At 46.2% G+C, this 23,967-nt stretch overlaps 1 protein-coding gene across 1 annotated transcript in view; it reads left to right on the forward strand.

Annotated features, from left to right (window-relative positions):
• LOC138510734 (sodium channel protein 1 brain-like) overlaps positions 1–23,824 on the forward strand; it is a 640,892-nt gene extending 617,068 nt beyond the window's left edge. The window contains exon 13 of the mRNA XM_069626485.1: positions 22,656–23,824. Coding sequence (XP_069482586.1) covers positions 22,656–23,587 — 932 coding nt within the window. The 3' untranslated portion in view covers positions 23,588–23,824. The remainder of the gene's footprint in view (positions 1–22,655) is intronic.
• Positions 23,825–23,967: the final 143 nt, after the last annotated feature.

A 23,967-nucleotide genomic window follows, 5' to 3' on the forward strand; every position in this document is an offset into this window, starting at 1 on the left:
CCTCATAAGATTGTGAGGGTAGAGTGCCCAAGGAGGGCAGTCAGAGGGTAAGAGGGAAACAGGGCACAGGTGACCCGAAGATTGGGATATCCGTCTTACTGGTGTTAAGAGATCATTAGCCGCACACCATGCCTGGATGGCTGTCAGACAATCTGGGATGAGAGAGGAGGTAGTAGAGAGAAGTTTGAAGGAAATATGTGTGTCATCAGCATAACAATGGAAATGAGGAGAGAAGGAGGAAATCAGGTGAGCAAGAGGGGCGAGATAGATATTGAATAGCAACAGCGATAGGATTGCGCCCTGGGGGAAGCCACAGGTAGAGAGTGAAGTGGTGGAGGAGAAAGGGCCCAGTTGCAACTGGGAAGGGCGGTTAGTGAGGGTATCATGAAGTCGTTTTATGAGGATAGAATATTTGACCTTGTCAAAGGCAGAGGAGAGATCAAGGAGAATGAGAACAGCAGGAGAGTTAGATTCATTATTTACAAGCATGTCTTCACAGGTTTTCAGGAGAGCCGTTTCCGTCCCTCTGGATGCCCAGAATCCAGATGGAAGGTCATGGATGAAACCAACAAGTTCAGTATGATGGATCAATTGAGGGAGGACCAACTTCTCCAAGAGTTTGCCCAGGAAGGGGGTGGTGGAAATAGGGCAGTAGTTAGCCAGGCAGGAGAGGTTGCACAAGGGAGTGCTTGAAGGATAGAGGCAACAAACCAGTGACAAAAGAGTAGTTACAGAAGTCGACAATAGCTGGTACGAGAGAGGAGATGTTGTTCTTGATGGTCCTAGAAGAACAGGGGAGCACCTGTTCTGATGAGACGTTCATAGAGCAGAAAACCTTCAAGACCTCATCAGGTGTTATGGGCAGGAGGAAGGACAGTGCGGGGGGTGAATGGAAGACTGCCAAGGGAGATAAGGGAGCAGGAGAAGGGGTGGAGATGGGGTTGGTTGTGAGTGATGACAGGATGTCCTGAGTTTTAGATGTGAAAGGGGAGGCCAAACCGGTGCAGAGAGCCTGGGAAGAAAGGAGGTGGAGATTGCAGTTGGATTGGCAAGTTACTTGCAGATTTTGAAAAGTTCTGCTGTGTTGTTTGTGGCTCCAGAGATACAGGCTTGCATATGGGCCTTCTTCGGATGGAGAACGATATTGCCTTTGGTGCAGGCGACAGGAGCATTTGTCGGAGGATGAACCCGAGGTCTACTGTTTCCATTCAGCAACTCTGAACTTACATTTCAGAGAAGCTAGATCAGGGTCATACCGTCCATTGCACTTAGAGTCAGGCTTCAGGTGGATCCTCCTGTCAAGGGTGTTAGAGAAGGAGAGGTGAAGTTTAGCAAGGACAGAGTCTGAGGGAGAGTCAGAGGCAGTGGTGGGAGAGGGGATGAATTCACATTGGTTGATTCACATCAGTGGTGGCATATCTGGCAAGGATGGCCCTAGTGCCCATCCCTTCTGATTCCTCTCTGTAAAGCCTGTCATTTCACACATTACAACTTCATTCAAAAGCAAACACTATGGTGGAGATCAAGTGCCTACAGTAGAACAATATCTCTATGAATGGTTCATGAGTTGGAAGTATGTAAATAAAATAGCCTACAAAGTCCTTAGCTGGTTCAGTGTGTTGTTGCCCAGTTTTCCACCTCTCATCGACCTGCTAAACTATGATCCAAGTGACCACAGGTTGGATGCATGTCATTTGCAGGGAAGAGCAGTCTTTTGACTGTTGCAGAATATGTTGGTGGTCCTGTTTCTATTTGAAGATATGCACATCACTCAACTATTGGGCAATGTGGCAAATCATGCATGACCACAATAGTTACAATATCCATGGATACAATATTGCTGAAAATCAGAGAATCTTCATTGTTATATTATGACATATCAAAGAACTGGTAAATCACGGCAGAAGAGAATTGTTCTATTCTGGAAAATATCATTAAAAACAACCAGAAACTTTGTTTCCAGAAGCAGTGATGTGTTCCAACCAGTGATAGATTGGGCAGTGTTGTCAAATATACGAGTGTGCAATTTTTCAACATATCTAAAGGCCAGAATACTTTAATTCTGTGGATTTTTAAACCTGCATAAGTAATTGTTTACATTTCTGAGCACACATTCCTCCATCCCACAGAATGGTCCACCTCCCAGCACCATTTCTGTTCATTATTTCATACCAAACACAACAATGGACCAATGGGATAGGGGATAACACATCATATGTATTTATCTTTTTATATATACCAATAGATGCCTCAGTCTAAATTCAATTTGCTTTTTTATTATTATAATCAAAAATTAAATAATATACCTTCATAATAAACTTCAAAAAATCTTTTCAAAATTCAACTCACATACATTCATTCCTACCTAAAAGCAATTCACTTCATATCTACATCCATTACTACTTGGTCACCATAAACAATATGCAATGTTAACACTGTGAAATTCCTGCTACCTGTTGTCAGGTAATTTTATCTGTATACAATTAGTTTCACAGTTGTAATCATCGACACATGTTTCGGTTGTCTGGTAGGACTTCAAAAAAAGTGTCCAATTGATAACGCAACCTTCATCAGGACCCAAACAGGAAGTTCAGTCATTCCCATTTAACAAAGTAGGGTGAGTCACACCACCTAAAAAAAAACTATTAGAAATTCTAAAATGAAGCCATCCTCTCTTACTTTTCGATCACTTCTAATGTGAGCACACATGATTCTCAAGAGTAATCATTTTAATCAACATTTTTCAATGTTACTTAGTTACATGAAACGATGCCAATACCTCAGATAAAATCCTCATCACACCTGTGTGTGTATCTCATTTCATATGGACCCACCCACAAGGATGCAATGCATATGACACGATTAAATAAGGTATTTTAATTCAAATGTCTGTACATCAATACAGGGTTCCCTATTTTTCACAAATACTCACTCCAATAGTGCCACAGCGCCCTTTGTGTCGCCTTCTGGTCATAAAATGTATCCTTAAATGATGAAAAGGTTTCTTAGTCCTAGGATGTTCAAGACAAATGCCGTCTGTCAGATAATTTGTCTAAAATATCTCTGCCGCTCATGTATTTGCTGGTAGGTACACCATAAAATAATTATCTGGTGCAAATCCTACAAGACAAAAATACTTAAGTAAGGCTCTATATGTGCTAGCATGCCCTGATATCAAACACCGTCCTCAGTGCATCTCATTACTTACATTGATTTCTGTCCTTCCAAGTAATTCTTCCTAATAGCCCTTCATTATTCTCACAATCAGGCTCAAAACCGCTTCCAATTTATTTCTTCAATTTATCCATACCTGCATGATGTCCCTTGAACAACATAGTAGAAGCCGCCATTAGTTTACCGGTCTATCTCAACCATCTGAATCAGATTTATTAGAACATCCTCCATTTAGTGAGCCAGTAATTCCATAGTATGTATTGGCTTTCATTATTGTCACATTAGAAAACCACATCTCAGGTATCCCCGAGAGATATCATCTCAAACTACAGTGGTGACTGAATTCACCCGTTCTAAGTATGGACGGTCTCCTCTTCAATCTATACAGTCTGTGAGCTAGAATATCTGCTCTGTCTATTATTTACATTACAATCACCCACTTTTATTTAGTTAATTTACATATAGCAGGTTATGCTTCGATCGATTACTCGCTTATCATTCGAGCCCCTCGTGTCAGATTGCATAGTTCTCATTCATGTTCTTACCGCGGGTCGCAGAGAACTTCGTCTATGGCTTCCTCCGAACAAGATTCTCACTCCTTCTTCGGTCGCGAGCAGTCGCATACTGTTTGCAAAGAACCCCGCGTCCCGTCCCATTCTTATATGATTGATCATGGTCATTGAAAGCAGACAGCGGCCCTCATTACGACCCTGGCGGAAATCGAAAAACGATGGCGGAAATGCAATACCGCCATCGAATAGCGCTCGGTGCGACTATGACCCGTCACCACAAAGTACGATGCCATTAGCGACACCGTAGTGAACGCCAACGCTAACTGCACCAAGTACGCGCGCGCGCGCCATGCCAAACCGTAAATACCACCATGGCGCAAGGGTACGCGAATTCCGACCCTAGCGGACATGTACCTAACGCCATCAAGCACGGCGGAAAGTACCATTCCGCCATGGCGAGAAGTACGGCATCGCGAATCAACCGTAAACGGCCCCACTGAGTGCCTGTACACCGCTCCCTGCCCCATAGTACAACTCCCCGTAGGTGCAATGAAGTCACAATGCAACCAGTGAAATGTACAAGTCACCCATGCATGCCAACGAACAAAAGAATCACAAGAGGGGCCAATGGGAGCTGCAGGGCACAGATGGCACGAATACAGAAGCCATTCCAATGGACTTGACCACAGTCCCCCACCAAGAAACGCACGCAAACACAGGCACCTGTGACCAGCAATATTTCGAAAATCACATCATTCCACCAGTCCACCTGGCTGACCGGCATCTGTCACACAAAACCTAATCCCCCGCCCCTGAGCATGACATCATTCAAACAGTCATATTGGCAGCCCTCATCCCTGACCTCACTGGGCTTCGTAGGCAAACGCGCCCAGCACAGTACCACGCAACTATACTCCGAAGCTGGAACCCAATGCAGATCTCCTCACAATACATCGCTCCCCAAATAGGAATATGCCACATCACTTGCAAAGAAGAACGCTACACGGCCCATATCAGAATAGAAATTTAATGCACAACAAAATCAGCAAGCCCATACAGCCATTAGGCCATGAACTCCAAAACACATTTCACCATTGTGGGCTGCATCCGCAAGAAATGACCAGCTACTTCTTGTGTGACGCCCTGTTCCATCATGGTACACAGAGCCACATTCACGTACGAAAAGGCAACATGGAAGCGCACAGAACCGCAGGGCCGTCCCAATGGGGAGGCACTAGTCCAGCTGAAAGGCCGAAATGTTGCTCCGAGCCACTAGTACTGCGTAAGGGCATGTGGCCCATTGGCGATCGCCCCATAAGATCGTAATGCTGCTCCACTGATTAACACGAAGCAGCAGGTGTCGGGAGTAAAAGCCATCTGCAGGAGTGGCATACAGATGGCAGTGGCAAAAGGGGAGGAGTTAACTGTCAACCAAAAGAAAAAAAAAAAGAACAGAATGGCCATCAGAACTACATTCGAACAACTCACTTCAATGATCACACTAAATCCACAGCCATATGCATGCTAGCCCGCCCCAAAGGATCATCACCACCCCAAAACCACTTGCGACTCATAACTATCTATATCGAGGTGTAAACACCATCACAAACGAGTGTACCTGTGCATGCGTCTGTGAAAACAGAATCCATCAGATGGGATTGGTAACGTGCATGGACACAAGTGTCTGAGGGCGCGTCGAGACAGGGAGGGCTCAACAAGGCCAGATAGACGATGGTCCCACTATGGCAGCCCTGCATCACATAGCGCAGGGGAGGCGGACAGATTCCAAGAAGCCCTGTACATGGCAAACACTGTATCAAATCATCTGTCCATGCATCCATTCATCATTCCCTCATCCCGGGATAAAAACGCCTGAATATTTACTCACATAACATTAGAAATATCCATTGAGTCTGTGCGTTATGCAGCCTGCAAAATCCACAGTGCCCCAGCCCGTAATTCCAGTGTTGTGAAGTAACATGTATTTGGGAACGTCCGGCCTCATCGCCCACGTCGCTATTGCGCATCCCAAACTATTCATATCAATCATTGCATCCTCGCCATGGCCCCTGTCCCAAGGACATTGAACAATAGAACGTTATATTTGCAGTCAGACCTGTGGGCATCTCCTCGCCGCTAGCTGATAACCGAAAATGGCGCCCTTCGAATTCCTCATTTGCAACATCACGTCGAAAAGGCATCTGTGGTCGCTTGAAATCACAAATTAATCCATCTAGTGCGGCTGTGTGTGAAAATGGCAACTGCCTTCACTCACAAATGGGACGCCCCGCCCGTCGTTGCAACTCGGTACAGTGATGCATGAGGGCCCACCGTTACTCGAGTACTACGTTCCACTGACCCTTCACAAGTCTGTTCGCGACTGCAAAGATTGTATGTGAAACAATGGGACCATAGCCGAATGAACATATCAACCAATGTTACACGGCCATCGGGTACAAATACATGATTGCAATAGCAAGATGCCATTCCTCGAATTGCAGCGTTGTGTGCGGGACGTGCTCGGCCAAAGGGGAGAGCAGCTTGCACAGGTGGAATGAATCACCACAGGTGGAGGCCATACAGCCTGAAAACACATAAATTGCACACCCAGTCTCCTCCCACAACCACACCCACTCCGAAATGCTACCGGCAGGACTAGCGATGTTGGCCCTGGGGGACCTGATAGCACTGCAAGTACTCCAACTCCAAGAAGAAGACGAACACCAACTACAACCGGCCGCACGGAGGAGACGCAGGAGGAGGAGGAGGGCAAGGCAGGGCCAGCAAGGGCCGCCAGCACAGCCACTACCACCACGCAGGCAGCCCGCAATCCCACGCCTCCGAGCACATCCGTTCAACCTCACTGATGAGCAGATCCACACCCTCTACCGTTTGGACCGGGACACCATAGCCGCCATTGTGGACATGACACAGGCTGACCTTGTCAGCATGATAGATAGCCCAACCGCCATCCCACCCCTACTGAAGGTGGTGTCTGTACTCCACTTCCTGGCCACAGGCACCTACCAGCACACAGTCGGACAGTTGCATGGCATTTCGCAGCCCCTATTTTCACGGACACTATTGCAAGTGCTCGATGCCCTCCTGCAGCACGCAGACGACTACATCTCTCTACCACGCTTGGAGCAGGAAATTACCAACACAAAAGTGGGATTCCATGCACTTGCCGGCATACCGGGTTGCCTTGGTGCCATCGACTGCACCCATGTGGAATTGGTCGTCCCACATGCCATGGAGGCCCAGTACCGCAACCGAAAACAATTTCATTCTCTGAATGTACAAATGGTGTGTGACTCCAACAGGATCATTACACATTGTTGTGCCCGATTCCCTGGATCAACCCATGATTCTATGGTCTTGAGGAACTCTACTATACCACGCTACATGGAGCGACACGCAGGGAACAGATCCTGGCTACTCGGTGAGTCTCATTTCATGCATGATGATGTGGGGTATGTGATTCGGCAATGACCTGGCAGGAAGGGGGGGGGTGTGCGTACGTAGCAATGGCATTCCACATTATACGTTTATCGTCCACATACAGGTGATGCTGGATATCCACTGCAGAGATGGCTCCTCACACCAGTCCGGAACCCACAGGACCAGCATGAGGAGGACTACAACCATGCCCACTCACGTACCCGTGTAGTCATAGAACAGGCATTCGGCCTACTGAAGACTCGTTTCCGCTGCCTCAGCAGGTCTGGCGGGGCACTCCTGTACCGCCATGAGAAGGTTGCAAAGATGGTGATGGCATGTGTCATGCTCCACAACATGTGCGTACGTAGAAATGTGCCCATGCCCCCTGACGCAGAACTGCAAGCACCTGAATATGGTCATGATGAGGGTGGGGATGTGGCAGCACCTCAAGGAGTCTGCGAGGCACAGGAGGGCCGTGAAATTCGTCAGCATCTCATTGATGCATGCTTCTAGCACTCATGCCTGGTGGCTGATACATGGACACGGTACTCGTGGCACTGTGTGTGTCTGGTACATGCACAATATGGACTGTACGCCTATGATGGCCTAGTACACAAAGATCATTGTCCACACATCTCATTGGTTGATCGTGCATTGTTTATGGCATATGTGATATCATGTTGAACACCCTATCGACCCGCCACCCAAGTGAGCCCAACACACCCCCTCCACCCTCCTACCTCCCCCCCGAACACCAGTGTCCAAAGATGCTCATTGTCAGTAGGCAGTCGCTATTGCAAGCCCCCTCTGCGGGTATCAGGGGCACCCCTGCCTGTGGAGCGCAGGTTCCTCCCAGATCTACGTTGGGGGCTGCCCTGGACGGAACTTGCAACGGATGATGTCTCTGCCTGCTCACGTCCATGCATGTCCCTAAGGGTTTGTGAGAGCTCAGTGAGCACACGGCGCACTGCGGCAAGTTCGGCACATACGTCTTTGGACGTCGCATGCAGTTCCCCCCTCAGGCTCTCGGTGCTTCTCTCCATTTGGACTCTCAGGCTCTCGGTGCTTCTCTCCATTTGGACTCTCAGGCTCTCGGTGCTACTCTCCATTTGGACTCTCAGGCACTCGGTGCTACTCTCCATTTGTGCCCTTAGTGTCTCTGTACTTCTCTCCATTTCTGCCCTAAGTGTCTCAGTTGATGTTTCTATGTCTGCCTTAGTGCCCCCACATTCATCGGCATGGTCCTTGAGGAGCGTGGCCAGTTGCTGCTGTTGCACGATTAACTGGTCGAGGGACTGTTGCCTCTGCTGGGCCATGGCCATTTGCGGTGGTGTCACAGAGTGGCTGTTCGCCTCATGTTGCCCTGCCACAGGGCTTGTGGGGGATGGCCAGTCGTCGTCTTGTGGGTGCCCCTGCGTGGTATCCTCATGTTGTACGGGATGGGACAGACAGGGGGATTGGGACAGGTCATGGATGGATCTGACTTCGACATCCCCGTCTTCTGTGTCGGAGCATGCTGCCATCAATGGGGTGTCACCTATGGTGCTGCTGCCACCAGAGGCAGTGCCTTCTGTGGCATCCATTGGGGGGACCTGTGGTGCTGCTGTTGTGGGCATGCTGGCTGCTGGGGTGCCTGTTGATGTTCCCTCCTCTGTGCTGCCACCTGATTTGTGCTGCTGCCGTGTCTTGATGCGTGCAGCTGAGGTGGAGGGTCTTTGGCCGTTGGTCTTGGCCCTCTTTGCAGGTGTGCTGGTAGGGGTGTCCTGAAGCTCGTCGTTTGGATCGGACCCTGTGGTGGAGTAAAGGAGGGCGAGGGTTATTAATGGGTCTGTGGGAATTGGAATGGCATTGTATCACATGCATTGGGGTGGTACCTGAGGGTGATTTGGGTCGGGGCCTTGGAGGTGGTTTCATTTGTGTGTGGAGTGAGGGTGCAGTTGTTTGGCAGCCTGCAGTTAGGGTGTGCCTGCTGCACGTGTAGTGGGTGTTTTTGGGGTTTTTAATTATTTATGTATTTATTGTGTGTTTTAAAGTGCGCTATCAGGCCAATGTGTGTGGACGTTCTCCTGGCCATGTGTTTCTGTTGCACTATGTGGACACATGGTACTTCACATGATTGGACATTGTGGATTTGGCGTTGTTTTATTTGGCCAACCTACCTGATTCTTCGGATGTCTGCACTCCTTTCTCCATCCCTCCGACTCCCTCTATACTCTCCATTCCAATGGTGGAGGCACAGATTTCTTCCCAGGGGGTCAACTTGATGGGTGATTCCGATCCTCCCCCGGTGGCTGTGGCAATGTTGCGGTTGGCAGAAAGTATGCTACGGACGCGTATCCGCAGGTCGTCCCATCGCTTTCTGCATTGCTGTGGGTTGCGGGGTGCGGTCCCCACCGCACTTACCCGCTGTGCCACCAGAGCCCATATGGCCTTCTTGTTCGCAAGTGCCGTCCTGGTCATTTGCGTGGAGAAGACGGCGGCGGCATTCTCCTGGAGGGTCTCTGTTAGCACGGTGAGTTCCTCACGGGAGAAGTGGACCTGCCGCTTGCGGTCGCACGCTTTCTTCGCTACTTTTCCCATTTTTCTTGGTTTCGCTAGGGTGGATGACGGGTTGGGGTGTGTCTCAGGGTAGTGTTTTTAGTGGTTGTGTGGATTTTGTGGTTTTAGAGGTGTACGGCGGGATGTTTCCCGTTCCGGGCCCATGTTTTTACTTCCGTTTCCGTATATTTCCGGTCACCGTACTTTCCGGTTGGCGCTCACTGCGGTGTCCGCTAAGATGGGTGGCGGTATTGCACCTAGGGCGCCGTACGGCGGCGGTGTGGGCCGTTTTGGGGTCATTTCCGCCATCGCGGACTTTGCACTTCCGCCATGCCGTGGTGCTCGTGCCCGATGGGTCGGAATGGGCCGCACTTTGCTCCATCGTGCAATGGCGGAAACGCTATTTACGCTGTGGCGGTCCGGTCAGTCACTTTCCGCCAGGGTCGTAATGAGGGCCAGCGTGTTTTCTCTCATGCCGCTAGTAACCGTACCGAACGAACGGCCTTAGTTTACTGAATCAGACCATTTAGAGGATATACCCCAACTATTCTGTGTTGTAAAATTGGCAGTACAAATTGATGTATATCTTTGGTATTGTGAGTTCTTTATTTTTATTTTTAGCGTTAGTTCGTAAACTGCCTCTATTATTCATAGAGAAATTCAGAACTAACAGGTCACCATACACCCTGTATTACCAAGTATCCAATCAGAGGTACCTCATTTTATGTATCATCCCTCAGTGCTTATTTTCCCTAATAGAGCATATTCATGTATTGAGTCACTGAAGAGCATCGCAAATTCATGCCCTATCTTATCAAAAATCCCTGTGACAGTAATTAATAATGCAGGATATTGAGTCCAGGTCGCATAGATTCACGTATATGATCACCTGGTTGCATTTGGGTTACTCACAATTTCTCAGTGTCACATATAATTTCACATGACTAAAGTGCCAATCTAGATGTCTTAAATCTTCAACACCAGTAAAGTCATGTGGATCTGAAATGAGATACACACACAGGTGTGATGAGGATTTAACTGAGGTATTGGCATTGTTTCATTTAACTAAGTAACATTGAAAAATGTTGATTAAAATGATTACTTTTGAGAATCATGTGTGCTCACATTAGAAGTGATAGAAAAGTAAGAGGGGATGGCTTTATTTTAGAATTTCTAATAAGTTCTCATTGTTTTTCAGTTGGTGTGATAAATGAGAACTAGTGAACTTCCTGTTTGTGTCCTGATGAAGGTTGCGTTATCAAGTGGACGCTAACTAACTAATTGTACACAGATAAAATTACCTGACACCAGGCAGCAGGAATTTCACAGTGTTAAAATTGTATAGTGTTTATGGTGAACAAGTAGTCATGGATGTAGCTATGAAGTGAATTGCTTTTAAGAGAAATTGAGACTGAATGGGTGGTAGGAATAAATGTATGTGAGTTGACTTTTGAAAATATTTTTTGAATTTTATTATGAAGGTAGATTATATAATTTTTGATTATAATAATAAAAAATCAAATTGAATTTAGACTGATGCATTTATTGGTATATATAAAAAGATAAATGCATCTGATGTGTCATGCCCTATCCGATTGGTCCATTGTTGTGTTTGTTTAGAGTATTAAGCCTGAGGAACCAGGGATTATAATCAGGCACCCCTTCATTTGTAGATGTTTAGTATTTCAAGCAGTTGACCATCAGGGAGCTTAATGTCTGGCCTCGCAGGGCAAAAGACTGTAGCACAACGATTGCGACATGGAAGAGCGTGACTTTCTGCATATTTCTTCTTTGCCGATCTACTTCCCATATCCCTCAGAGAAAGAAATGACAGTCACTTTGGGGATACAACAATGTGTGGAAGGTGGTGAGGCAGAATGATGGCTGAAGACCTCCCTAAGATCTCTATAACAGGCCAGAGATTTATAATTCTGCAGGAGGGAAGCTACCCCTATCATCATTGCAACTTGGACTTCAGCCAGTTTGCTGAGAAATTAGCATTATGCTAGATATACAGCAGCTGCACCTTAGCCAGTCCTGAGAGATGTGTCCTAAGAGGTTGAAGAAATCTCCTTCTCCACTTGAGTCAAAGATGTCTACTTAAAGCCTTGTGGTTCCCCATAATGAAGCCCAAGACAGCAAACAAAAGAATGAGATATAGAGAGAGTACTTAACTGGAACGCATCATTAAATGTCTGCCAAAGATGGCAGAGTAGGAATGGCCATCATCATTCAGCCAACCAACATTCTCCAGTCCGTGCATATCTTCAAATTGGCTTCTTCCCGGGACTTCATGCTAGGAGCCATTCATGCAAATGTAGAGAGACAAGGACAGGTGTGCCCAAATGGGCATATGGAAAGGACTGAGTTCCAAACACTATGTTGACAAATATGATATGATATGATAGGTCATTTATAATGCGCCTGTATACAAGTGTTTCTAGGTGCGACAAGACAGGGAGGGAAGACAGAGGGAGAACAAAACAAACGATCTTACTAGGACTTGTGTCATGCAGATTGTACAAGTGTGATATGCAAAGTGCAGGGGGGGTGAAGTGCCAGGGTGACGGAAGAGGGAAGTGCAATCAGGCAGCATTGCTCTGAGTAAGTGCAGCCAGGGCAAGACGGCTATGGGTAAGGGCAAGGAGGTAGGGGACTATAGGGCTCCAGCTACAGCTCCTAAGGGTGTGGTAAGCCTGGCAGTGGTTCAGGGGCTACTGGACGTGGAGGAACCTGGTACCCAGTGAAACTCTGAGGGTAGCCAGGCAAACTGTCAGCGCAGAAGACAGATAGGTCAGCACGGGAGAGAGAGAAACCAGAAGCAAAATGGAAGTTCTTGAGCTGCTTCCGGAACTTCAGGTGGTCTGGATCAAGATTGAGTGGGGCAAGGAGGCCATTCCAGAGGGAGGCACCTGTTAGGAGAGAGGTGTACCTCCCACTCTCTGCCTGGAGAAGTGTCTGACCCTCAGACAGTTGGAGGTGGCTGAGTGAAGGGCTCGAGAAGGAAGGTTTTTAGGAATAGAGAGTTGGATGTGGTGTAGGACCCAGGCCCAGAAATCCTTGTGGACGATGCATGGGGTCTTGAACTTGATCCTTGCAGCTACTGGGAGCCAGTGGAGAGATTTTAGAGCTGGAGAAATACAGTCCCTGGTCTTGAGGCCTAGGACAAGTCTAGCAGTCCTGTTCTGGATTAGTTGCAGAGGGCAGAGAGTAGAGGAAGGCAGATTGAGAAGGAGGCTGTTGCAGTAGTCCAGCCTAGAGAGAAGCAGGGCTTTGGAGACAGTAAGTTTCTGGGGAAAGTGGAAAAAGGAAAAATACCTCTAAAGAGGTGCAGCTGGTAGTGGGCCTTCTTGGCAAGGTCTGAGATGTGAGGAGATAAGGAGAGAGTGGAGACCAAGATGACACCAAGTTTTTTGGCTTCACAGGAAAGTGAAGGAATTGGGCCTAAGAAGGGCGGCCAGAGTGAGAGAGGTAAATCAGGAGCTGGGGTCCCAATGAGGAGGATCTCTGTCTTACTGGCATTGAGGGGGACATCATTGAAGGCTCACCACTCCTAAATTGCAGATAGACAGTCAGGAATGAGCAAGAGATGAGAGGAGACTGAGGGGAGCCTTAAGGAGAGCTGAGTGTCATCTACATAATACTGAAAGTGAGAGGAGAAAGTAGAGATAAGGTGGGCCAAATGTGCCAAGTATACATTGAAGAGCCAGGGTGAGAGGTTAAAGCCCTGGGGAACACAACATGTGGAGAGAGAGACGGTGGAGAGAAAGAACCCAAGTCAACCAAGCCAGGCCCTGATTTGTGATGCCCAGGTTCTCACAGAGACGATTTATCACGATGGCATGATTGACCATTTCAAAAGCAGAGGAAAGATCAAGGAGATGAGGACAGAAGGAAGGCTAGAATCGAGATTAGTGAGAAGATCTTCACAGTTGTTGAGGAGAGCAGATTCCGTGCCTCTGGCTGCTCTGAAGCCAGACTGATGGTCATGGAGACAACCAACGTATTCAGTGTGGAGAGTAAAGTGGGAGATGGGCAGCTTTTCCAGAAGTTTGGCCAGGAAAGGAGTAATAGAGATAGGGCGATAGTTTGCCAGGCAGGTAGGATCAGCAGAATGCTATTTAGGGTAGGGGTGCACAAGGGAGTGTTTTAGCAGAGATGGGATAGATCCAGGGGCGAAAGAGTGATTGCAGAAATCAGCCAGGGCTGGAGCGAGGGTGTCAATGTGGTCTTTGATGGTTCTGGAGGAGCAGGGGAGCCCCTGCTTGGACAACACTTTCATAGATCAGACCTCTCTAGAAACATCGTTAGGTGTGGCCTGAGAGAAAAAGAGAAAGGAGGAGAGGGAGAGGGAGCCACAGGGGGGCCAAGAGAGGTCGATAGAGAGAAAGAGGAGAGAGAGGACAGGATGTCCTGAGTTTTAGTGGTGAAGTGAGAAACCAGAGGACGTGGGAGGGAACAGGAACATTGGAGACTGCAGAAGTATTGGCCAGCTCTCTGCAGATTTTAAAGAGTTTGGCTGTGTTGTTAGAGGCTGCAGAGTCACAGGCTTCGATGTGGGCTCTCTTCTTGGACAGGGCAAAGAGACTGTATTGCCTTTGGAGCACGCAGCAGGCCAGTTTGTCAGAGGATGCACCCGATGCCCTCCACTTCCTCTCAGCCACCCTACACTTGTGTTTCAGGATAGGGAGGTCAGAGTCATACCAAAGTTGAACTTGGAGGTAGACTTCAGACAGATTCTCATGACGAGGGCAAGGACATCCAGAGTGTTGGAGATAGACAGATGCAGGTTAGAGAGGGCTGTGTCTGAGTGTGAGTCAGTTGTAGGAGGAGCAGAGAAAGTAGAAGCAAAGGCCTCCATTGATACATGCTTCATGGGCCAAATGACTGAGAAGGTAGGTGGCACTGCTGGCGTGGGCTTCGCCTGGGGGACAGAGAACTTCAGGTGAGAGGAGAGCAGAAAGTGGTCAGTCCAAGAGAGGGAAGAGGTAGGAGGATTCGAGAGGGGGATGTCTGAGGGGAAGAGAACATCCAAGGTGTGCTCTCCAGAGTGTGTCAGACCAGAGGGTAGAATCGAAAGAGCGAGGGTGTTGTAGAGATTGTGGAATTAGGGGGGATTAGAAGCATCTAGGAAGGCGACCTGGCCCGGGGGCCTGTAAATGGTGGCCACAGTCATAAAGGACACACACTTGATGCCCTCATCCATTCCGATCTTTCACTCTCCTCCACCCCTCTGAGCACTCCTCTCTCCAAGTCAGACCATACTCTCCTCTCTTCTTATCGGGGCTCCCTTGGCCCTTGGACTGCCCCTCCCCCAGCCCTGTCAACCTCGTTAACGAACATCCATCTGATTAAACAAGTGTATGCTGCTGCCTTCGTATCCACCTTCATCCCCCCTACCCCCACCCCTGATTCTACCTCTGACTCTGCTCTCAGTAACCTCCATCTGCCCATTACTAACACTCTGGACATTCTTGCCCCAGTCATGATGATCCACTTGAAACCTGCTTCTAAGAGTAATGCCTGGTATAATTCCAAACTTGCGACCCTGAAACGCAAGTGCAGAGCTGCTGAAGGAAGTGACAAACCTCAGACTCACCCTCTCACAAACTGGCCTGCCGCCTGCTCCAAAGTCAATACAGACTCTCCATCTGTGCCAAGAAAAGGGTCCACATCCAGGCATGGGTATGATATAATATGATATGGCATTTATAACGTGCCTGTACACAAGTGTTTCTAGGCACGACAAGACAAGTGGGGGCAGAGGGAGGGCAAAACAACAATCTTACTAGGCCTTGTGTCATTCAGATCGCGCAAGCGTGCAAGTATCTGGAGCATCCAACAATACGACTGAACTCTATAATATCAGAAGTGAACTAGCCAACCCTTCCGCAGTCTCTTCCTCGCCTCTTCTGTCCCAGGTCCTCTGCATAGCACTGGCCACACACTTCACCACTAAAACTCTGAACATTCTGAGCACCCTTGCTAACTCATGATAAAACCTTCAGCAGACCCTACTTGTCGATCTGCCTACTGCCCTATTTCTATCACCCCCTTGCTTGGGAAACTCCTTGAGAAGCTGGGCTCCCCCCAACTTACCTCACACACTGAATTTGTTTGCAGTCGCCACGACCATCAATGTGGATTCCTAGCATCCAGAGGCAAGGGAACTGCTCTTCGGAACTTCCGTGAAAAACTGCTCTCATCCCTGGATTCCAACTCTCCAGCTGTCCTCACTCTACTTCATCTCTCCTCTGCCTTTGACATGGTCAACCACTCCATCCTCATAAAACGGCTGCATGATACCCTGGATATCTCAGACCGGACACTGACTGACCTCCTTCCTAACTGACCGTCCGTCCCAGGTTATTATGGATGACTTCTCCTCAACTACCTCCTTCTACACGTTTGGTGTTCCCCCAGGGCTACAACCTCTCCCCAGGCTCTTTAAAGCTTACCTTGCTCCACTGACATGCATCATGTCCTCCTTCTCCCTCAACTTCCAGTGCTACACAGATGACACTCATCTCTTCTTCAGACTTCCTACTGACCCCTTCCAACATCCCGGACTGCCCACCTGCCATCCAGTCCTCGTGCACTTCCAATGATCTCTGCACCAATGCCAGCAAGACAGAGATCCTTCCTATTAGGACCCCTGGCCTTCTTTCTTCCCCTCACTTTGGCCATCCGCTATGGGCTCTTCCCCTTCTCCTTCATCCAAAGCCAGAAACCTTAGAGTTACCTTCGACTCCTCTCTCTGCTTCCTCCCTTACATCCAGGACATTGCCAAGAAGTCCAAATTTCAACTCTCCCTTCCTTCTCAAATTAATTCTCTGTTTTCTTGCTTTCCCCCAGGAGCTCAATGTTACCAGAGCTCTGGTTCTCTCCAGGCTTGACTACTGTGATAGCCTTCTCTTGAATCTACCTTCCTCCTCCCTAGGACTCCTGCAGCTAATTCAGAATAGGGCAGCAAGACATATCCAAGGCCTCAAGCCCATTGACTGCATCTCTCCTAACGCAAAAACTTTTCACTGGCTCCCGATTGCTGCACGGATTAAATTCAAATCCCTCTGCATCATCCACAAGGCTGTCTGAGGCCGGGACCACTCTTTCTGCAACTTGATATTACTAAATATTCTCCCTCTAGACCTCTATGTCCCTCTGGTACTAACTCTCTGTGTGTGAAGCTCCTCAAGACTTTCCTTTTCACTTCCTCCTTCCCTTATTCCCTCCTCTGCTAACCTCACAGTCGCTGTGATTGGTGACCATGGCCCTTACGTCTCCCTGGGGCCCTGGCCTCCCACACCCAATTGACTCAGCTTCTGCCTACACACAGCACTTGCCGTGGCACCCACTGGCCTACGCCACTGTAGGCCTGCACTTACCCACTTATTGCAGCTCAATGCTCCCTAGCACTTGCTATACTTGGTACTTACATCTGCTGCTCACCCACGAGCATGGACACTCAAGCTCTTACCCCCACTCCCTGTTCCCCTCTTCTCTCTCTGCACTTGCACGTTCTGAATACTCAAAAGGCCTAGTAGGTTTGTCTTTTATCCTCCAGTGTATATTTTGTTTTTCAATTCCCTGATCCCTCTCTGTTGCCATGTTGGGACTTTGAAACACTTGTTGTATAAGCACCTATCAAATGCACAATAAATAAAATAAATTAATAAATGCATGTAATGTCAGGATTTTAGGATGACACAAGGTCTAGTAGGACAGTTTTTCTAGTTTTCTTCATCCCTGCCCCTCCCCCCCACCCTCTCCTTTGGTCTTGTGGTACCTTGAAACACAATTTGCAGTATTGGCACTTTATAAATACCAAATAAATAGGTAAATGAAGATTACCAGTAAGTCATCTAGGCATCAACGCCAAATCCCTCTTCCTTATCCGAGTGCTTACTTTTGAGTTATACCAAAGCCTATGTGCCTTCAGTACCAGAATATAAGAAATGCCCATATTGGCAACATTTTGATGCACAACACACTTAGGGGTTCATTGAATATTCTCTCAGGCTTACTTGGAAAATTGCTAAAGAGCTCAAAAACCAAACTAACAAGCACTGGCTCCGTTCACTGTTTCACAATACAAACAAATGTATGGGGTACAGAGCATGTCACTAATTTGCAACTATCAAACAAAGATACGTCCAGGTCTTCTACCAAGACACTGCAATCTGCCTAGTGGCTTGCCCCTGGATTTCTGCTGGTTGGGGCGCATATACCAACGAATGTGTAAAGGCCATTGTGGATCTGATCCAACTACTCCTCCTCTGAAAGTACATGCCAAATGTGATAAAAAAAAAAGCTGTCAAATTTACAAAAAGAGATCATTCCGCCAGATACATTAATACTCCCCTCTGTCTTCCAAACAATGCAGTGCTCCTCATAAAGTGATTCTGGTGCCTGGGTGAAAGTGGGGATAATTATCTTTTTAGTAAAATAATGGGGAACAGTACTCTTGATTCAAATGTTGGGCCTGCACATTTAAACGATTGATCGATATTATTCATACTTTTAGCTCAATGATACTTTTGTAAAAAAAAAGAAAATTGTACAAAATACTTTAAAAAAAGAGTTTATTTGTGAACAATCGAAAATGGTTCTCTAGTGAAAAGTAAGCCCACTACACCAAACCTTCAAGCTGTAATTATTATCCTACTATGTAGGTCTTCTTCAATGGGAACATTTTGAGATGAATGAAAACTATAAATTCAGTGGCAGGGGATTTAAGAGTCGGTGACCAATGGTCATTTCCAGGATAAAACAAATGTTTATATGGAACAAAATAATTTACAAAACTATTAGGCAAGCTGCTAACCGAGAATACCTCCACTGATATTGTGTGGAATTGCCAACTGGCAAGAGTGTAGAAACTGTGGCTTTTTTATTTGTATTAATAATGACATGATGCAGGTAATTCATCTCAGAAAGTGTGGTTTGCTGAACAGACCCCCCCTTTCAAACTTCATGCCAAAAGAATAATGTACACCTGTGCCCTGCTGCAATCAGTATCCTGATCTGCAGCACCTGCTTCGTTATGGCAAATAACTAGTTTAGAGGTCACAGGTGCTCTGACTGGCAGCTGATGTGACAGCAAAGTCACTTCAACACGAGGCAGCATTTAAAATCTCCACCCCTTTCCCATAACTACATAATTATGAGGAACTACCATCCCAGTGGCAGTTTAATCTTTCAACATAAGCCATATCTATGTTTGTGGTTGATAGCTGGTAATACACATAATTGTTCGATCCACATCGGATTTGTATCATATATATGCCAATACTGCAAGGTCAGATCAGCCATGGACAGGCTGCCTGTGATGAAATCAGCAAGACAAGGGAATGCCTCTTTTTGATCTTTTGTGTGGTCAGGTAACACCTCTCTCCAGCACGTCAGTCCACAGCAGGAGCTGTCTGGGAAACAGGAATCAATGGGTACTCCCTAAACAAAGGGACTAGCCTCAGACCAGGGTGGTGCATACTAAAGGGCCTTTAATGCTATGGGTCTGAGCAGGTGACGGGGGTAAAATAGTCAGAGGGAGCTCATCCAGGATTCCCCATCTGTTTTTCTCTGATTCCCTCCTTCCTACCTGTCTCCTCCACTTCCTAGCACAAAGCACCATGGGTATGATGTAACCAGACAAAGACCCCTTGTCACAAGGACATGGATTGTACCTCTTAAAGCAGCCTTGCTTTTACCTATAAAAGAGAGGGCCTCGCACCCTTTACTTGACTAACATTTAGAACATCCAGGACATAAGAAAGATTTCATTTGGTTCTCTTTTGGGAGAGTTCACCTTTCCAAAGCCCTCAGCTATTGAGATGAAGTAGGATTATTACAAAGCAGAAGCAAGCACCTCTCCCTGCCCAGTCCCAGGGAACAGTGGGCTGACTCTTGATGAGAACCAGGAACTGCCAGGCTTCTTGAAACCTCCCTAGGCTGGGAGAGCAGAACCTGGACAGTGTCCTAGAGCATCTGCAGTGTGTCTCACAGCATCCTGAGGTCCAGATGAACCAATCAAAGTGCATTCAGGTTCTGTTCACTGCATTCAAATCAGAAGGATGCACTGTTGCTGCTTTTATTACTCTATCGAACTCCCAGCCACTGCTGCTGCACCTTTAAACTGACTCGAAGCAGCACTGTACCAGGTAGAGCATTTCACCTGTTTCAGCTCGAGCAACCCACTTGCCGCTGTGGACACACTCTAACTTTCAACCCTTGAACATTGCATTGGATCAGCAGGGTCACCACTTCAGGACCTCGGCCAGAATGGTTGAACCAGCAGTTACCAGCGTTTTGACCCAACAGGAATTTCAAACCAATCCTGGTGAGCCACCCAAACTGCATTTCTCGACTGCTGCATACAAACTGCACAGAGCCACTGTTTTGAAGCATTGAGATACCAGCTCACTGCCTGTACAAGCGAGGCTTGTGCTAATGAATCTGGTTTGACTTGCACCTGAAGCGCTTCCTAGCCTGGTTCGACATCGTCTGACCACCTAAACTTGGAATAAGTTTCTCTTGAATGGCCCCAGCCCCTCTGGTCTTTTGGACCCTAGAGGCTGATTAAATACATTTTGTACATTTCCCCTACAAGACATAACCTTTTTGACCACTGTGTTGCATTTATTGATTTTTTTTACTTCCTGCTAAATATCCAGGGTGCCTGCATCATTACATTCCGCATTTCCCTGTCTTTCTTTACAGTCTTTTTATGGTGTTTTTGGTAGTTAAGTGTTCAATTGATATGAGTAAGTTAAGGAAATATTTTTTATAGAATCTTGGTTGGAAATTCTTTTATTTTAGAACTATTGCACTATTGTTCCTTGAGTTGCTATTGGCTCACATTCACACCCCTTCTGAGTGTAAAGCTTTCCCCTCGGTCCATTTTACAACAAAAGGGGAAGGAGGTATATTGCTTAGCTGTGCATGTTTGTCACATGAATTTTCTATGTCTGCCCATATTGGCCAAGCATCTGAGCTGCAAACAGACCTTTGATGTTTACTGAAATACACAATGCGATCAAAACACGTTTTAATGCAGGCCGTGAGATTTCCATTATAAGCAGACCTTTTTGCTAAAATACAAGTTCATTAGAGTTTTTTCGTTCATCTGAGCTGTGCACCAGTGACCCTGAGCTGAGTACATTCTGAGTACATTGCATCTCTGCATTGGCCTCACCGGGAAGGAAGCCAATGTACTCACAAAACACAAAACATAGATTACGGCAAACACTGAACTATGGATTGCAGTCCTCTTCTGTAGTTCTATAATGTAGTTTTAAAAGGAAACTGTTTGCTGGCAAGTTCCTGAACAATTCCTTATTGCTTTGAAGCACAGGGCCATGTCCTGGGTCATGCTGTGCACAAGACGGTGCTTTCAGCTAAAAATACAATTGTTGGCAAAATCCCTATAAATGCATTGAAGGGCAGAGAATGATCCTTGGCTGGTCAAGTTCACTGGTATAGACCGCTAAAAATACATTGTTGGCCAAATTCCTAGCTGCCACTGAAGGACAGGAAGATTAGGCATGGAAAGGCCTGAACATAGGGCGCCCAGGGATTATATAACAGGGTGAGTCCAACCCCTGAGAGCTGCTGGCAGGGAGACAGAGGCAGTGGCTTTAAGAAAGTGAGACTTTCTTAGGACCCCACTCCTAATTCATTTTCTGGATTTTTTTAAGCCCTAAACTGGTTTCTGGCTATTTTTATTTATGTTGAGCAGAACTCAAATTTTTTTTGAGCTGCTTGGGGAAGAATTTTGCTTTTCTCCCAGGAACCTTATCCAGCTCACAGCATAAAGGCCTAAGAGAAGACACCTAATTCTGGATTGGCTAAATGCTAAGTACCAGTGAGTCCAATGGATATGTCATTATTTTTAAAGCATTCTATCCTCATTTAATGCATTTTTGATGAAAAGCTCATGGTGCATTAGTAAGCGTCTTTATGAATTATGTCCCATTTCAAATTTCTTCCATTTGTATTGTGAATTGTGGATTTTTTCCAGGCATTTTGTTTTTTCCAGTCCTCTTCAATTCCCTACCTTCTATGTTAGTGAGTATAAGGGGCCTCTTTTAACCTGCATTTGATATCACATTGAGAAAGTTATTAAGGTATTGATTATTGAATGAGGCAGAGGCCTTCATGAGATCGCCTATCATGATTTGGTGAGGCAGGTGCTAGATGGCCTATCATATTCTGTGAAGTTGCCTATCACGACCAGGTGAGGCAGGTAGTTAGTTTCTAAGGTGACACTTTGGAGTAGCTTGATGAGTCATAGTCTTGCTTTTAGGTAGAGGCAAATGACAATAGTTTAACTTTTCCATTAACGGTTTATTGCATTTTAAGTGTGTTGTGTATAGTGATGATAATAATTACCATGTTTCTTTATTACATATTTCTCATAATTAAAAATATTATTTTTTTATATGAAAGTGTAAGACACATTCATTGAGTGTTCATTACTGAGTGATATCAGATGACTTTGAACATAATTATTAAGTGTGGGGCATCTATTTAAACTACTGTGCATTGATTTGGTATACAAGGTACATGTCTTTTTAATACACACCAAGGGTTAATGGATTGTGTAAGCAACAGACTATCAATTTAAATAGCCTAGCCTACTGCAGGGTTTGTTGCCTGCTCTCATCTCTGTTACACAGTGACAGATACATGGTTTTCCCTACCCCTAAGCTTACCAGAGCCCTTGTTGTGGTGTGTCATGAACACTCCCCTGGCGGTGGAGGCAAGGCTCTGTGGGTAGGGTTGATGAAATCATGTCATTTGTCTTTATGATGGGATCACTGTTGGTTTGTAGAAGGGTGGGGACTGCGTAAGTCAGAACTGTCCAGTGGGTTTCGCAAATTATCTACAGTAAACCGATTTTGAACAATATTGATTTGTATTAGAAAAACAGCATGCATGTTAATACCATGGTAAAACACTTAATGAAAGAGTATTTTTTGTGCTTGTTTTCAGGTTTTGTGCTGGAATCCATGGCAGATAAAATCAATTTCTCACTGACTATACTGCGTGTATTCAGAGTGGCCAGACTTGGGCGGCTGATTCTGCTGATTCGATCCATTAGAGGAATCCGAAACCTTCTGTTTACATTGATCATTTCCATTCCTGCGCTTTTCAATATTGCACTTCTCCTCCTGATGGTTATTTGTATTTACGCCATTTTGGCAATGAACCTGTTCTCCGGCCTGCCAAGGACAGATATAATAACGGAAATGGTCAATTTTGAAACCTTTAAGAATAGTGTAATTCTTCTGTTTAGACTGGCGACTGCCGCCGGGTGGAATGAAATCCTGGAACAATTGCTTCAAAGTCAAGTACAACAGCCGATTGTCTGCATTTTGTTCATGCTAACATACGTTCTCATTACGTTCATTGTTATCATCAACATGTATGTAGCAGTCATTTTGGAGAATTTCAATGAGGTCCAAGAGCAGGAACTGTCTGGTCTCACTGATGATGATTTTGTGATGTTTTACGCTGTCTGGAGCAAATACGACCCTGAAGCCACAGAATTTATCACATATGATCAACTCTCCAACTTCCTTGATGACCTAAAACCCCCTCTGAAGATCTCAAAGCCAAACTCTGTCAAAATTGCTGCTCTGAATATCCCAGTGACCTCTGACAAAAAGCTACATTGTCTTGATATTCTCAAGGCGCTCAGCATCGTCATCATAGGGGGAGTGAAAGAAACAGCAATATGGAGGGAACTGTACAAGCGAATCAACGAAAAATCTCTGAAGAGGTTCCCAGGCCGCGTCCGTATCCACACCATCACATCCACCCTTATGATATGGAGGGAATTTAAAGCTGCTATCACCATACAGCAGACCTTCAGGCGATGGAGGTTGAGTCGAGCTATTGCTGCCTCAATGCAGAATCAGTAATCAAATCCAACTTCAGTGTTGTCACACTCTGTGAAGTTTAACATATATGAAGTCCAACACATTCAAACATCGGATTTGGACTTTGATTTTTAATGTTTTTTGGTTTTGGTTTTCGGATATCACAAGTAAAATGTAAATTCATAAACAGTGTTTATTTGATCAATGATGCAAATGCATGCAAATGCCTGGAGTGATCATTTACGTGAAACAAAAGTGTGCAATTCTTTTAAAAATATGATTACATGAAATAGTTAACTATAAGGACGTGTTATTAAATTAATAGGCTTACACAGCCAACGTGTTTATGGACTTGCTTGTACGTATATCATATTTATTAGAAATGATGTGTTTTTTTTTGTTTTCATCACTCTAAGCATTGA

This window comes from Ambystoma mexicanum, chromosome 6p, assembly GCF_040938575.1.
Source record: "Ambystoma mexicanum isolate Mex_15411 chromosome 6p, UKY_AmexF1_1, whole genome shotgun sequence".
Taxonomy (NCBI): domain Eukaryota; kingdom Metazoa; phylum Chordata; class Amphibia; order Caudata; family Ambystomatidae; genus Ambystoma; species Ambystoma mexicanum.